We start from the raw sequence: 16,846 nt of genomic DNA on the forward strand, positions 1-16,846 counted from the left end.
CTCTTCATCTTTGTTTGTGTGCTGAAATGATATTTAAATGCCATTTGTAGAAATAATCTCAGGTCAAGGGTGATGTGACTGCTATCCTAAGAGAATATCTGCTTGCTTCTCTGGGGGCAGGGTGCACTAGCAATCTGGAGCTCCCTTACACCAAGCTTGGGTTTGAGATTTTCCAAGCTGTCCGTGTGATTTAAGGCTGGGCTGTAGTCCATGGGAGAGCTGGCTCACTGCACACTCCCTCCAAGGAGGCATCCCATCTCGTCTGCAGCCCAGGGCAGGTGTGGTTTACTGTTGTTTCCCGAACCCCAAAGACGGCCAAAAGTGACACAGCCACGAAGCTGCTGTTTCTGAAAAAGCAAGAGCAGCCTTGACTGCTTGACTCACCTTTCCACCTCCTTGATCCCCTGGGTCTGGTGATTCATCACCAAGATTTAGATGTTTCCTTCTTCTATGATGTCTATGTGTTGTCTTCATGGGAAAGCCCTTACTACACTGTTTTCCATTATTAGAAACCTTTTCATATATTAACCTAAGTGTTTTAAAGTGTTCTTATTGCTTAATTTTGTATACTGTGAGGTGGCAATGGATCTTACTCTTCCACATTAATCATAATTTTTAAAACCAGTCTTTAGTGTACATTTAAAAACCATTCCAGACACGTGTGTGTGTGTGTGTGTGTGTGTGTGTGTGTGTGGCTTAAAACAACACATATTTATTCTCTGACAGTTCTGAGGTCAGAGGTCTGAAGTAAGTCTGATGGGGCTACAATCAACAATTGTGTCTGCAGGGTTGATTCTTTTTGGAAGAGAACACATTCCTTGCTGCTTACAACTTCCAGAGCCTGCCAAATGCCTTGGCTGATGACCAATCACTCAACCTCTACTTCATGGTTCCATTGCCTTCTCTTACAAGAACCCTCCTGCCTATCCTGTATAAGGACCGTTGTGTTTTCACACTGGGCCAATATGGATAATACAGGAAAATCTCCCCAACCTCAATGTTTAATCACACCAGAAAAGTCCTTTTTACCTTGGAGGTACATTTTCATAGGATATGGGAATGAGGATGTTGATGGCTTTGGGGACCCATTCCTGCCTGCCATGCCACTCAAGTAATTGCTATGTCATATTTTGACTAGATTCACAGTAGTCCTATAGACTGACTTAGAGACAGGTACATTATCACATTAAGCTTTTGTATCCATGAACATTGAATATCTATCCATTCATTTGTCTTTAACATCTCAATAAAATTTTATAATTTTTCTGACATTGTGTTAGATAATCTTAAATACTTAAACATTCAGCTGTATGTAAATGTCATATGTTTAAGCATGTGTCTCAGATTTTGTTGCTTGCATATACATATATGATGGCTTATATTTTAACTAAAATCAAGGAAACACGAAATTCTCCTATGACTAGAATAATTTTTAAATTCTTCTGAATTATCCACATAGACAATCAGATCATTTTTTAAAATTTTTTCAATTTATTTATTTTCATAAAAACAGTATTCATTATTTTTTCACCATACCCAGTGCTCCATGCAATCTGTGCCCTCTATAATACCCACCACCCGGTACCCCAACCTCCCACACCCCCGCCACTTCAAACCCCTCTGATTGTTTTTCAGAGTCCATAGTCTCTCGTGATTCACCTCCCCTTCCAATTTACCCCAACTCCCTTCTCCTCTCTAACACCCCTTGTCCTCCATGATATTTGTTATGCTCCACAAATAAGTGAAACCATATGATAATTGACTCTCTCTGCTTGACTTATTTCACTCAGCATAATCTCTTCCAGTCCCGTCCATGTTGCTACAAAAGTTGGGTATTCACCCTTTCTGATGGAGGCATAATACTCCATAGTGTATATGGACCACATCTTCCTTATCCATTCATCCGTTGAAGGGCATCTTGGTTCTTTCCATAGTTTGGCGACCGTGGCCATTGCTGCTATAAACATTGGGGTACAGATGGCCCTTCTTTTCACGACCAGATCATTTTTTTAACATACTGCTTTCCCCTCTTCCATTCTCAACATTTAATTTTCTTAGTTTCGTAATACAGGAATGTAATAAAGCAATGACATTAATATATATGTATAAAACATACATTAATACAATAAAAAAGATAAGCTCATTTCAAGAGAGTAGGAAAGTATTTCATAATGGCCATTAAAAATACATGATTAAAAAACATTACCAAGGCTAAAAGACAAAACTTCTGTAACTTGAAGAAGAGATGTTTTAAAAACTGACAACGGGAGTTGTCATCAGTTAACATCAGTTAGTTAAGTGTCTGCCTTCAGCTTGGCTTATAATCCCAGGGTCCTGGGATCAAGCCCCATGTCAGGCTCTGAGCAGAGAGCCTGCTTCTTCCTCTTCCTGCTGTTCTGGCTGTTTGTGTGCTCTTTCTCTCTCTGTTAAACAAATTTTTAAAAACTGACCAAAAAGACATGGAAAACATTACCATGAATGAAGAAAACCTAGTGGCACTCACTGTATAATCAGGACTAGGACAAGTGCTATCTCTGTTCTGTATGACCCTGGGGAGAACCTAGGGGCATTCACTATACAATCAGGACTGGGACAGGTGCTATCAGTGTTCTGTATGACCCCAGGGAGAACTAGAGGCACTCATTACAATCATTACTCAGTACAATCTGGACTAGAAAAGGTTGCTTCATCATTCTTGTTGACCTGTTCTATTGATATATGTTCCTCGCTCTATGGGTGAGCAGCGTTCACTGTCTATCTCAGTCCTGATCATTTCCATGAATCCTGGTGCCCTCGTGTGCATAAGTGAGAAGGTAAACTCCTTGAGCATCTCTATGAGAGCAGGTGCGTGAGAAAACCCTGGTCCATGCTGCATGTTACCATAACATGCTTTACATCCCGTCCCTGTGCATAATTCATGTTCTTGGCTTGTTGTTCATACCTGATAGTTGCCTTGGGTCTTAATTGAAGAAGGAGAGGTGTTCCTCTAGCCACTAGCCCTAAGCTCTTCCTCCAGCAGATTTAAGTCAGAGTTTCCACGGGAAACTGATATGTATGTGTCCTGGTGCTTATTTTATAGTCTTCCCCTGGAAGAGTTCAAGATGACATGCCATGTGTAAAGAAAACAGAACAAGAGTGTCTGGTGAAGACATGTCTCCATGAGTGGGTGTCGTGGCAGAAATGAAAGGGGAAAGCTAATGGTTCTGCAATGTTTTTGCTTTTAGGGGACTGCTTTTCCCAACAGGAGGCTGCATTGGAGTCTAAGTCAGGAATATTCCACACTCTGGCCTGGATGATGAGGAAACACATGCAGAGACTCGCCTGGAACAAGGAAGGGCAGGCAGAAAAGGCAGACCTCCCTGCCCACCAGGGGTGTCCATCAGTGGTGAGAGCAGCCCAGGACCACAAGTTTACTAGATCAGAATGGTATAAAGGAAGACAGAAAGTGGCCATGGACACCCCAGGCCTGCTGGGGCATGGACAGGTGGTATTCCATGTGTCCTCTCTTATCAGCTCTCCTTTGCCCTTCAGGGCTTCTGGCTCTGTAGTGCAGTATTGGTGACCCCTGCAGCAGAGGGGCATTACCTTGGCTGAGCATTCTGTGAGCAGAAGGAGGACTACGGCCTATCTTCAGGGCAGAGGGTCTAGGAGCAGCAAGCACCGCTGCTTGCCACACCTGCAGGAGCTGGCCAGGCCCAGATCTTGGTTGTGTCTAGTGTAGCCACCTGCATACCTGGGGACCAAGTTGTGATTGCAGGACACAAGCAAGCCCAGCTCAGAGAAAACACCACCCTTCTTCCCAGGGTGTCATAATTACAACCATAAATTGGAATGGTGATCTGTTGTAAACACTGTTCCAGGATAAATGAAAACATGCTGTGTCTGCATGTTTCATTGGTATTGCTAGCCACAAAGAATGGGTCAGTGTGCCTCTGGAGAGCAGGTGCCCACCCACCTCCTGCACCCAACCCAACAGGAATGCAGGCTCAGCCCTCTGGGCACAGCTCACACCTGGCCACCATGCCCTTCCCTTCACTATGAACTGAAAGCTTTGCTCATCCCCTTCATCAAGACCTTTCTCCAAGGCCACTTCCCAATTCCCCTCCCCCCCATGCTCTTGCCTTTTCAAATAGGGTGGCTTTCTTTACCTTCTGCCAACTGCATGGAAGGTCCAAGGGGCAGGGCACCAGCCTGTGGTCTGGGGCGGGGGAGAGGGGTGCTGAGGAGGCGTTCTGGGAGTCTGACCCCCTGAATGAACGGCACTGATGGGAAGGGCCTTGAAGGGCAGTGGTCCTAAAGGACAACGAATGGAGTGAACATTTCCAGGGATCAGATGCAACAGAACAGTCTTACCTCTGAGATATTGACAGGTTCCTTGAAAAGCTGAGAAGATGGGAGGCCACCCCATGAGGTTTCTGCATGTGGCCCTGTGTCCCCAGGACTCTGGTTCCTTTGTACAACTGGACAGAGTCTGTATTGGCAGCACCAGGAACCACATGAGAATGGAGACATGCAGCTTAAAACAAGAACGGGGAACTATGCACATTTCCCCAAGCCTTTTACTTTTTCAAAAATACTTTTTTTATTTATTTGACAGAGACGCAGCGAGAGAGGGACACAAGCAGGAGCAGTGGGAGAGGAAGAGGCAGGCTTCCCACTGAGCAGGGAGCCCAGTGTGGGGCTCAATTCCAGGATCATGACCTGAGCCGAAGGCAGATGCTTAAGGACTGAGTCCCCCTGGTGCCCCTGCCCCAAGCCTTCCAGACAAGACCACAAGTGCTGCAGAATGGCCACAGGGACATCTCTCCTGGTTTGACAAGGGACCAGGGAAGCCACTTAAGGAGCATCAACCTCGTATCCCTCGTATCCACGGGGCAGCGAGGGTGACACACACCACGCTACACGTGTAACAGAGAGCCATCAGATGCCCTGCACATGCAACAGAGAGCGGTCACACATTTTACATGTGCAGGGCACCACCTGGCCCTTCCCATGAGCACCCTTAGTAGCAAGGTTCCCAGAAGCTCGCTGCTCACGACTGGACAGACACACGTCTTCCCGCCTGCACCACCTGCAAAGCCGCTAGCCCCAGGCCACGGCGCCACCGGTGTCAGGCAGGACGTCCCCAAGGAGCTGCATAGGTGACCCGGAGTGAGCGCGCTTCAGCGGAGCTGGCCACGGCCGGCCACTCTGGCAACACAGCGGCGCCATTGCCCACAGCCCAGACGGGAGAGGAAGCCCGCGGAACTTGGAGCAAGGGCGGGCGGAAGGGGCCAACCGGCACCCCACCGATGACGAGACAGCAGCCCGGCACCCAGGGGCCTGCACGACAGTGGCATCCAGGTGGGAGGTCAGGGCCTGCAGGCAGGAGGATGTGGACTCCCACCAGGTCAGGAGCCACGGTGTGCCCGAAGGGCAAAGCAGGTGTGGGACCAGAGCCCTAGAGGCGCCAGTGAGGGCCACATGCCCTGCGCCACGGCGCCTTGCGGATATCACGTGCCCTGCGCCGACGCATCTGCCAGGTGTCACGTGCCCTGCCCAGTGTCACGTGTCCTGCGCCAGCACGCCTTGCAGGTATCACGTGCCCTGCACCGACGCATCTGCCAGGTGTCACGTGCCCTTCCCAGTGTCACGTGTCCTGCGCCAGCACGCCTTGCGGGTATCACGTGCCTTGCGCCGTCGCGCCTTCTGGGTGTCACGCTCCTGCACCGTCGCGTGCTCCTCGCGTCGCACTCTGCTGTAGTCACTCGTGGTGGAGCCGCGTGCCACCACAAGGCTTGCGGGCTCGCTTCACAGCACTGTCCCCCCTCATGGCCGCCCCCCGGTCAGACTCACGCGCCACGCCTGGAGCATCCCCACCCGCGGCCCCGCACCTGCTCCTGCTCCTGCTCCTTCTGCCCCCCGCCCCGGCTGCAGCCATGGCCCACAGACGCCCCCGGAGCCAGGGCGGCGCCTGGAGCCCCGACGTGGGTAGGACCCCTCCGCGCCAGACATGGCTGTGGTCCTAGTGTGCGGTTCGGAGTCCTTCCCCCCACTCCAGGGTGGAACCTGCCCTGCGCTGCCCTGGCTTCCCTTCCGTGCCCCCGCCCTTTCCGGGCCCTCCCTTCCCCAGGTCTCCCACCATGCCCCGTCTGTGCCCAGCCTGCCCTGCCGCTGCAGCCGCTCGCAGGCTCTGTCCATTTCTCCTCAGCCTGTGGCCATCGTTACATACAGGGGAAGATTTTGGGGGGCACGGATGCCCTGGAGCGGAGGTGGCCATGGCAGGTCAGTGTGCACTACAGAGGCTTCCACGTCTGCGGAGGGTCCATCATTGATGAGTACTGGGTCCTCTCAGCTGCCCACTGCTTCAACAGGTGAGCAGGCAGTGCCGGCAGCCATTCGCCTGGGGATGCAGGGTAGCAGGACTGAGCAGGTGGGCAGCGCCTGCTGGGACTGGTCAGGGATGGGGGCCGAGGGGCCCATCACTCAGCTCATCAGTGCGGCTTCTCCTTGCACAGGGCCGAGGGCTCCTTAGGGCCCCGGGTTCTCTGAGGCAGGGGTGGGGGACAGCGGGTCCTAGCACACAGCTCATCTTCTGCAGCCTCTCCTTACATGGGGCCAAGGGTTCTTTGAGGCCCCAGGTTCTCTGAGGCAGGGGTGGGACAGCGGGGCCCAGCACACAGCTCATCGGCTGAAGCCTCTCCTTGCACAGGGCTGAGGGCTCCTTAGGGCACTGGGTTCTCTGAGGCAGGGGGGAGCCATATCCTAGGACGAGAGGCAAGGTGGCATGACCCAGCAGGGCAAGAGGCATCCCTGGCAGATAGATTAGGAAAGACCTGCCCTCACAGGCATTCCCCACCACCCTGGGTGACCTGAATCCCCTGAGTCCTCCAGTGGCCCATGTCAGGACTTCTCTGGAGACAGTTCCGCCACACGGCCAGGCTCTCAGCTTGCTGGAAGCGTGCTTTTCCATGCCTCCCGGGGCCTGAGAACACACAGTGCCCTTGCTTCCCAGGGGCATGACACTCGAGTCACCATGCCCTTGTTCTCTGTCCTTCCAGGGACAAGAACATGGAGGCGTTTGACATATACGTGGGGCTGGTGGACCTCAGGCTTGCGGGCAATCACACCCAGTGGTTTGAGGTCAACAAGGTGATCGTGCACCCCACCTATGAAGTGTACCACCCTGTGGGAGGCGACGTGGCCCTGGTGCAGTTGAAGTCCCGCATCGTGTTTTCTGACTCTGTGCTCCCAGTGTGCATCGCATCCCCAGATGTGAACCTTCACAATGCCACTTGCTGGTCTACAGGGTGGGGACTCGTCTCCCCACAAGGTAAGAGCACGGAGGGTCAGGCCTTTTGCCGGACCTGCAGAGGACCATGGCTCTGTGTTGCTATAGGGAAGAGAGAATCCCGTCGGTTATGGGGCTGCAGGTGTCTGGAGCCTGGAGCATCCACCCACCCGGCATTCTGTATGCTGTTTCACCCCAGCTATCTCTGTTGCGCACAGAGAAGCACTGACAGCTGCTGTGAGGACCCTAACACACAGACTTCCAAACAGTTTTCTTTAAGATGCAAAATCCAACGGGGAAACCATCTTTTTAAACATATTTAAAACAAATCTGTTAATTATTCTGGTTTTCTCTATAATGACCTCATATTGTCTTTCTAGGTGTATACCTAGTACCTTAGGATATTTACAGGATTTTTTAAAGATTTTATTTATTTATTTGACAGAGAGAGATATCACAAGTAGGCAGAGAGATAGGCAGAGAGAGGGGAAAGCAACCTCCCCACCGAGCCGAGATCCCGAAGCAGGGCTCAATCCCAGGACCCTGAGATCTGATCTGAAGGCAGAGGATTAACCCACTGAGCCATCCAGGTGCCCCAAGATATTTACAGTTATTGAAAACATTCTTTTTTATTATATTTGCTGACCAGTCACACCTGTTGATTTTTGCACACTAACTTTCAGCCACCTTATGGAATTCACTTTTAATAGCTTGTCAGTCAATTACTTGAGTTAAAAAAATCATATGTCCTTCAAATAAAGACTGTTTCATCACTTCCTTTCCCATATTTTTTCCTTTATATATGTTTTATCGGTCTTATTGTAGTGGCTGAACCTCCAATTAGAAATGATGCTAGGTCTCCTTTTCCTGTTTTTTATTTTAATGAAAATGCTTCTAATGATTTACTATAAGCTTGTGGCCTGGCCTGGAGACTTTAGCTTGATATCTTACACCAGATTTAGAAAGTTTAATGTCTGCTTTACTTAATTAAAAATTTTATTGAGATTAGGGTTCTATAAATTCAAACTGGAAATTTATAATTTTAGGATGTTCAAAGTAATCCCATGGTAACAAAGAAAATAGCTCTAGAATTTACAGAAAAAGAAATTAAGAAGGAATTTAAACATTTCACTACAAAAAAATCATTTTTAACCCCAAAGAAGATAGAAATGCAGGAAATGAGGGACAAAAATCTATAAAGCCTAAAGAAAATGAAAAGCACCATGATTGAAGTAAGTCTCTCCTTATCAGAGATTGCTTTAAATGTAAATGGATTAAACTTTCCAATGGAAGGACAGATTAAAAGAATGGATAAAAATAAGCTGTGTGCTGTCTTTTGAGAGGCACTTGAGATCCAAAGGCACAAACAAGTGGAAGGTTAAAGGACAGGAAAAGACACCCTTGCAAATAGTGGCCAAAGGAGAGCAGAGTGGGCATACTAATAATATCAGAGAAAATAGACCCTAAAACAAAGAAGGCTACAAGAGACAAGAAAGGACATTACAGATGAATAAAATTTCCATACAGCAAGAAGATACAAGAATTATCCACACTTACACACCTAATGACAAAGCAACAACATGTATGAAGCAACAAAGGACAGAACTGAAGGGAGATATCAGCAGCTCTCCATTAGCGGTTGTGGGACCAATACGCCTCTCTCAGTAATGGGCTTAACAACCAGACAGAAGGTACATAAGGAAACTGAGGACTTAAACAGCACGGTACCCCAACCAGATCGGACAGACACAGACATCACCTGCTCCAGCCACACACACGTTCTCAGGTGCCGTTGGGATGTTTTGTCAGGCAGACCGTATGTTAGTACACAGGCGAGGTCTCAGTGGAGTTTAAAAGGTAAATGTCATACAAAGTAACTTCTCTGACTGCAACAGGATGAAACAGAAACCAATGATATGAAGAAAATAGAAAAATTCACAAAATTGTAGAAAGTAAAAAACACACATTTAAATAACCAATGGATCAAAGAAAAAAAATCACCAGGGAAGTTATAAAATATTTGGAGATGAAAGGAAAGGAAAGGAAAAAAGAACAAGAAAGAAAAGACAACTTAAACCTTTAAGGGATGAGCAAAAGCACTGCTAAGGGGGAAAATTAAAGTTGTAACATTTATTGCTTTATAAATACCTACATTTATAAAAGAAGAAAGACCTTGAACAAATAACTTCACTTTATGACCTAAGGAACTATAAAAAGAACAAACTAAGCCCAAAGCTAGCAGAAGGAAGAGAATAATAAAAATTAGAGCACAGAAAATGAAATACAGAATAGAAAAAAATAGTCAATGAGTCAAATGTCAGTTAAGTTTTTGAAAAGAGCAACAAAAGTAACAAACCTACATCTAGACTGACTTCAGAAATGAAACTGGAAACATCACTACTGTAATCACAGAAATAAAAGGATCACAAGAGATTACTAAAATAACTCTAAGCTAACAAATTCAATAACCCCCATGAAATGGAGAAATTCCTAGAAACACTCAAATTACCAAAACTGACTCCAGAAAAAGTTACAACACTGAATGAGTAAGTGAATCAATTTTTAAAAACATCTCAACAATTAAAGTCCAGGACAAGGTGACTTCCCTGATGAATACCAAACATTTAAAGAAAAATTAACATCAATTCTTCTCCAACTCTGAAAAAAAGAGAGGAGGGAACACTTCCCTCATTCTGTGGAGCCAACATGACACTGATACCAAAGCCAGACAGGAAAGCACAAGAAAAGATGATTACAGAGACTGTCCCTCATGAAAATACATATATAAACCCTCAATAAAACACCAGCAAACTGACTCCAACAGCACATTAAAAGGGTTGTGCACGCCAATGAAGTGGTATTCATCCCAGGAATACAAAGGGTAGCCAACACACAGAAATTAGCCAGTGTAACACAGCACACAAGGGAATGAAGGGGGAAACCCATACCTTCGTCTCTGGTGGTGCAGACGGAGCATGTGACAGGACCCACCGTCTCTTCATGATGAAATTCCACTCCCAAAGCAACTAGGAAGAGGTACTTCCTTGGCACAACCAAGGATGTTCATGAACAACCCACAACTAACACCGCAGTCAGTGCAAGAAGGCGAGCAGCTCATCCCTCAAACCAGAGCACGATGGGAAGCCCCCTCTCACCCCCAGGATTCTGTGCTGTGCCAGAAACTCCCAACAGTTCAATGAGGCAAAAAAGAGAACTAGAAATGAGATAAGAACTGTCTCTCTGATGACATGATGATACATATGGAAAATTCCAAGGAACCCTAAAAACAAATTTGCAAAACCAACTACAGACAAACAGTCTCAGTGGAAAGTTGCAGGGCACGAGATCAGCACAAAGACTGGCTGGGTGTCTTGTGCCTTCTGTGAACCATCACAGACAGACAGTGAAGAAGCAGTCCTACATTGTCCAGAAGAAACGCTACGTATGAGCAAATTAGTCCATGGAGGTGGAAGACTGGTGCACCAAACATACAAATCTTGCCAAGAGAGATTCTGAAAGACCTCAGTAAATACATGGACAGCCCGTGTATCTGGGCTGGACTTAATACTGCCAAGAGGTCGGCATCAGCCCAAGTGACCTGCGTGTCCTGTGCAGTTGGCACCAGGGCTCCAACGGCTCTTCTGCAGAAGTGGAAAAACCGACCGTGGAGTTCGCGTGGAATTGGAAGGCCCCAGAATAGTCACAACAGTCCTAACAAAGACCAAAGCTGGACAGAGTCCTGCCCCCCACTCTCAAATCGTACCGCGACGTTACAGTGATCAAAACAGCATGATTTTAGCACAGACGTGTGAGTACGAGTATGCATGTGCATGTATGCATGAGTGTGCATGTGCATGGGAGTTGGGCGGCTGTGAGTGTGTGCACGTGGGCACACAAGTATGTGTGTGAGTGTGCATGTGTGTGACCTGCATGAGTACACACGTGTGTGCACATGCATGCAGGTGTGAGTTCAGGTGTGTGCACGTGAGTATACATGTCGGTGATGGGAGTGTGCACATGTGTGCATGTGGATGGTGGGTGAGTTCAGCTATGTGTGCACATGCGTGTGGGTGGTGGGTGTGAGTTCGGGTGTGAGCGTGTCTTTGCCACATTTGCTGAAGGCTAGGTGTTACAAGAGAATGTTTAGGCTGAACTCTCTGCACCCCAAATAGACCTGGGGCAGGATCAGTCAGCCCGGAGAGGACTGGAGCCGGGTTGTGGGCTCTGCTGTGGCTGTGGCCATGTCTTCCATGCACTGGAGGCTCAGGTCCCTCCGTGAGGGCTGCTGGCTATGGGGCCTGGGGTTTTAATGGGTTCCTGCTCCAGCTTTCACCCCAGCATCTCTGCACACCCACAGCATGCTCTCACCTTACCTGACCCTTGTCGCTAGGATGGTGTTGAGGGGGTTGGAGCTGTGACTTCACTGGTTCAAACTGGTCCCAGGCCATGTTGTGGCCCTTTGGAGATGGGCCTCTGTGTACTCTGCTGCCACATTGGGACAGCCACGCTCCACTCGGTGTCCCCTCCCAGCTGGTGGAAGGCTTTTGCTCTGGGGGACAGAGGGAGTTCCATGACAGCTGGCCACCCACCAGACACCTGCCTCGAGGTGCTCTCTCCCTGAGCCCTGCCCTGACTCCACCATTGTCTTGTGGGCGCCCAGTGGAGACCCAGGGGACAGACCTAGCAGTGGACACAAACCTCACATCTGGGTCCACAGGCCGCTCCTCAGGAAGGCATGGAAATCATGGCTGGCTCTGCCCACCTGCCTCTATGTTCCATGTCCTTCTTCGTGCTCCGATGCAGGCTCATTGCTCTGATCCTCCATCCGCCTGGCTCCATGCGGTCCTGCTCGGGGAGCAGGGCACCTCAGATCCTCTCTCTCCACCACTGTCCTGGGTAGTTGGCAGGACTATGTGCCCTGGACTGGCTAGAACTCGGCATTCCAAGCCCCTGTGAGCTCCAGGGGCTGCGGAGTCCATGCTGTCGCCCTCTGCCCACCCCATGCCGCCTGTACCCTCTGAGGGCATGGCGCAGGTCCCAGCAGCAGGCTGAGGGCACCAGGACCCCTGTGCCCTCTGGATCCCCTCCTATCCGCTTTGCCCTCCTTCTGGCATTCGCCTTGGGGTTCCAGACACCTGTGGGCCTCACAGCATGTCGCAGCCTGGGGAGTGGCCTTGCAGGGCAAGGGGTCCTCCAGGCCTGGCCCCATGTGTGGTTGCCCCTGTTCCTCTGTGGCAAGAGGGAACCACACTCCCATTACCCTGGGGGGCCTCGGCGGAGGTCCGGGCGGGTGGCTGGCTGACATGGTGGGCTGCAGGGTTCCCTGATGGCCTTTCCTGGACAGCCTCTCCCAGCACTGCAAACACTGGGTTTGTGGGCTCTCTGGCTGTGCATTTCCATTTGCACCGTCTGCCTCTTGTGTGGCTGGATGTGACCCAGCCAGCACAGATAGCAGCCACAAACACGGCTAACTTCTACTTTCTGTCTTCTTCCCCCCAGGTGCACATTCATTAGATCCAAAACTGATTCCCCGGGTGCTCCCTGTCTTTCCCCAAACAAGCACCCTGCACTCCTTTGACACCAGGGTCATGTGGGTCTGCAGTGTGTGCAAACAGCTCTTCTTTAGTTGAATGAAGCAAGGCCAGAGCCACGGGACCCACTCGCACATGGGCCTGGAGAGCACAGGTTTCTGGGACCAATTGCTGTGCCCATCAGGGTAGAGCCAGGCACACGGGGTGACACACAAAACCCAGAGGCCCATCTTGCATCACGGTCAGCCCCTCGTTCAGGGACCGGACTGACAGAGGCCCTGTCACTTGGGCCTGCTGTCGCAGGAGGGATGGGCTCCTGCTGCTCCTTCGGGCAGAATTCTGAGACATTTCTGCTGCCACTCGCTGACCAAAGTCTGATGCCCCCGTGCAGACGGGACTACAGGGTGAGCCTGCCAGTCTCTCACCAGACCTGCACCCCTTTCTGACAGGCTATGTCCCCAACAAGCTGCAGGAGGTACAGATACCTCTGATCCCATTGCCCCTGTGCCGGCTGCTCTACGGACACCTGTCGTACATCATGCTGGACATGCTGTGTGCCGGGGACATCAGGGACATGAGGACCGTGTGCGAGGTGCATCCCACGGAGGGGCCGAGGCCAAGCCTGGGATTTCAGACACTCACCTGTGTTGAGCCAGGGGTACTTCTGGGTGGGTGGTAGTTCCGGACAGCTGGTCCCCTGCAGGCCTCAAAAGCACAGCATCATGTGGCCTTCAGCTGGGTGGGGGAGCCTGGGGTGGCTTGGGCACCGCAGTCCACTCCCAGGGCCCTGTGGAACCCAGCGCTGCTGGAGCAACCCAGGTTCCACATGGGCCCAGGGGCCTTGCCCACTGCTGTCATCCTATGCCACCCACCCTGTGCAGGCAGGACAGTGGCAAGAGCTCAGTCTGCCTGCAGCAGAGCCTCGGCCCTGGCGGGTGGGGCCAAGGGCGTGGCAGTGCCCAGGGTCCCCCTCGTGCAGGAAGCTGCAGGCCCTGGACTCCCCACTCATGGGAAAATCTTCTTCTCTTCCAGGGTGACTCTGGGGGTCCACTCGTCTGTGAATTCAACCACACCTGGTTGCAGGTTGGCATAGTGAGCTGGGGCCGTGGGTGCATGTACCCTATGTATCCTGCAGTCTACGCCCGCGTCTCCTACTTCTCCAAATGGATCCATTACCACATGGAGCACACACCCCCACCTTCTCAGCCACTCCCCGCCCTCGCCCGCATGCTGGGGGTCTCTGTCAGCGTCCTTGTGGCCCTGCTGGCTGTCCTGCCCATGTTGTGAGGGCTGAGGGCCCATCCTGACCTACTCAGACTGCATGCCTCTGTCCCTGTCCAGCTCAGCCCCTCGGGTCTCCTCACACCTGAGTGAGGTTAGGGCCACAGCAGGCCCAGATGTGGGGCGAGATCCAACCACAGAAAGGCAGAGCACCTTGGCTCAGTGCTCTGGGCTGATATTTGGGAAGATATTAAATGTTGACCAAGTGAGCATCCCAGAAATCCTGCGTCATCTGTCCACCCAGAGCACAGGCTCCCTCACGAAGACAGAGTATGTCCATCAGCTGAAGCTCAGTGGCCTTGTCGGGGTGACAGGCAGCAGGGTGAGAAGCCCTGACCCAGCCATCTAGAAAGGACGGCCTCACAAGCGCTGGTGTCCAGGTTCAACCCAGAGCCAGACAGATGGCGGGTCATTGATTTACATGCTCAGACCCGTCAAGATCAGAGTCTTTAGACTTTTTATACCAAAAATTCCAGTATGAACATTGGAAGATATGAGCTGAGAGTAAGCACACAGAAGGAGTAAAAAAGGTGAAACCAGAAATCAGTGGGCTGAGCACCACGAAAATACTAACATTCTAAAAGTCTGGCTTTGGGGGCACCTGGGTGGCCCAGTGGGTTAAGCCTTTGCCTTCAGCTCAGGTCATAATCCCAGGGTCCTGGGATCGAGCTCCACATCAGTCTCTCTGCTCAGCAGGGAGCCTGCTTCCCCCTCTCTCTCTGCCTTCCTCTCTGCCTTCTTGTGATCTCTGTCTGTCAAATAAATAAATAAAATCTTTATTAAAAAAAAAGTCTGGCTTTGGAAAAAAATCTAAAACTAAAAAAATCACTAACTTAATCAAGATATGAGATCAACACACAAAACAAGAAATGGCAAGGTAAAAGTACATATTAAACACAGACAATTTCAGAAATCATAAGAGGTATTGTGTGATCCTATGTAAATAAAGGTAAAATGAGAAGTTTCACTTTTTAGCAAACCAGTGACATACCAAAGCTAATGCCCATAGAGATGTAAGGTGTACATAAACCAGAGTCTGGAGGAGAAACGGAGGCATTTCAGGAAGAACTTCCACTCCGAGTAGCAGCCCTTGTTCAGATGGTTTACCTTGGAGGCCATTAAACCTCCCATGATGGGGCTGTCCCTGTGCTTCCATGCGGCCCACACGCGGCCCAGGGAGAGCCTTCCAGACTCACACTGGCGTCGTGTGTGTGAACACATCTAACCATGCACAAGCAGCATATGGTTCAGAAACCCTGGTGAAGGGCAAGCAGACAGAATCCAGCCAGGTTTCGCAATGGCCTGTAAGCAAGCAGGCACTATTCCAATAATGCAAGGAAACCCATGGACACAAGTCACCTAGTAAATCATTCACTAAGGAGAGTAATACTGATGGAGAGGCTCTTAAAAATTCAAAACCCATTTCCAAAAAAAAGGAGAGAGAGAAAAGATAGCAATCAGTGGATAATAAGACACACTCCCGCCTTGCCTGAACACCAACCTTCCCTTGTGGGGAGACAGAGTGCATGTGTACTGAGGCTGGGTCACTAGACGATGCTCCTGTGTCCAGCCTGTTGGAAGAGTAGCCACCATAGCTGCACAAGGGATGATCCAGGGAAGCAGGAGAGGGCCGTGGAAGAAATCTCAGAAACTGAGATGATATGAGAAACTCCCAGAAGCAGTAAGAACATCCAGCAAAGCCACTGGACAAAACAGGACCAAAGCAGAACCTATTCCTACTGGAAGACAGACAACAGAAGAGAAGACCCCTTTACAGTAGCAGCCGGAGACAGAGGGTGCTGATGGCCTCAACAAGAAATGTGAAAATCCACACGAAGAAACTTTTAGAATGCTCCTGGGGGGACAGAATAAAAGAAAAAGTAGATTTGAATGAATGTTAACATAGTCTGTTTCTCAGGCAGATCAACCCAAGTGTGTGCTCATGCATGTGTATGTATGTGCATGCCTTGTGTGTATATGTGTGCATGTGTATGTGGTATGCCTGTGTGTTTTACATGCATGTGTGTTCATGTGCCTGCATTGCATGCATGTATATGTGTGTGCGCATCTGTGTGCACATGTGTGTATGTGCACATGTGTATGTGCATAAATGTGTGCACGTGTGTCTGTGTTGCATTGTTCCACTGCTCTGTGTGTCTGTTTTTGTGCCAATACCATGCTGTCTTGGTGATCACAGCTTTGTAGTAAAGCTTGAAATTAGGCAACGTGATGCCCCCAGTTTTGTTTTTCTTTTTCATCACTCTCTTGGTGATTCAGGATTTTTTCTGGTCCCATGTTGGGCACAGCAAAGATGGCGCTGGCCTGCCTTCTCTTCCGGCTAGAAAAGGCGCCACCGTGGCAGTATTGGCGCCAACGTGGCGGTTTCGGTTCCGCATATCTCTGATATTTCCTCCTCTCGCCCAACACACCCTACCCAGTTACTGACTACGTAACCAAACCCCATAGGCTCTCTCCCCGCTGACCTCATTTCCCATCCCCTACCCAATATAAGCTGCAACCCCGCTCAATAAAGTGAGATCCTGCTTCGACAGATCCCCGAGTCTGGTGTGGTTCGTTAATGCGCCTGGACTCGCGACACTCGCCATCCTGCTCAGCCCCAAGGGGAGCTACCGGCTGGCCCGGACGCTCTCCTCATGCCTGTCGGCCCGCAAAACCTACCGGAGTCCGACAGTCCCATACAAAGGAAACAGTCAACAAGACAAAGAGACAACCCACGAAATGGGAGAAGATATTTGCAAATGAC

General features: G+C 50.0%; 1 protein-coding gene across 1 annotated transcript; it reads left to right on the forward strand.

Annotated features, from left to right (window-relative positions):
* The first annotated feature begins 5,810 nt into the window (after positions 1-5,810).
* PRSS38 (serine protease 38) lies at positions 5,811-14,088 on the forward strand. The gene is made up of 5 exons (XM_059416428.1): positions 5,811-5,970; positions 6,191-6,353; positions 7,041-7,312; positions 13,251-13,393; positions 13,834-14,088. Exons 1-5 carry the CDS (start codon positions 5,811-5,813, stop codon positions 14,086-14,088), a joined length of 993 nt encoding a protein of 330 aa, XP_059272411.1.
* Positions 14,089-16,846: the final 2,758 nt, after the last annotated feature.

This window comes from Mustela nigripes, chromosome 12 (assembly GCF_022355385.1).
Source record: "Mustela nigripes isolate SB6536 chromosome 12, MUSNIG.SB6536, whole genome shotgun sequence".
In the NCBI taxonomy this organism is placed as follows: domain Eukaryota; kingdom Metazoa; phylum Chordata; class Mammalia; order Carnivora; family Mustelidae; genus Mustela; species Mustela nigripes.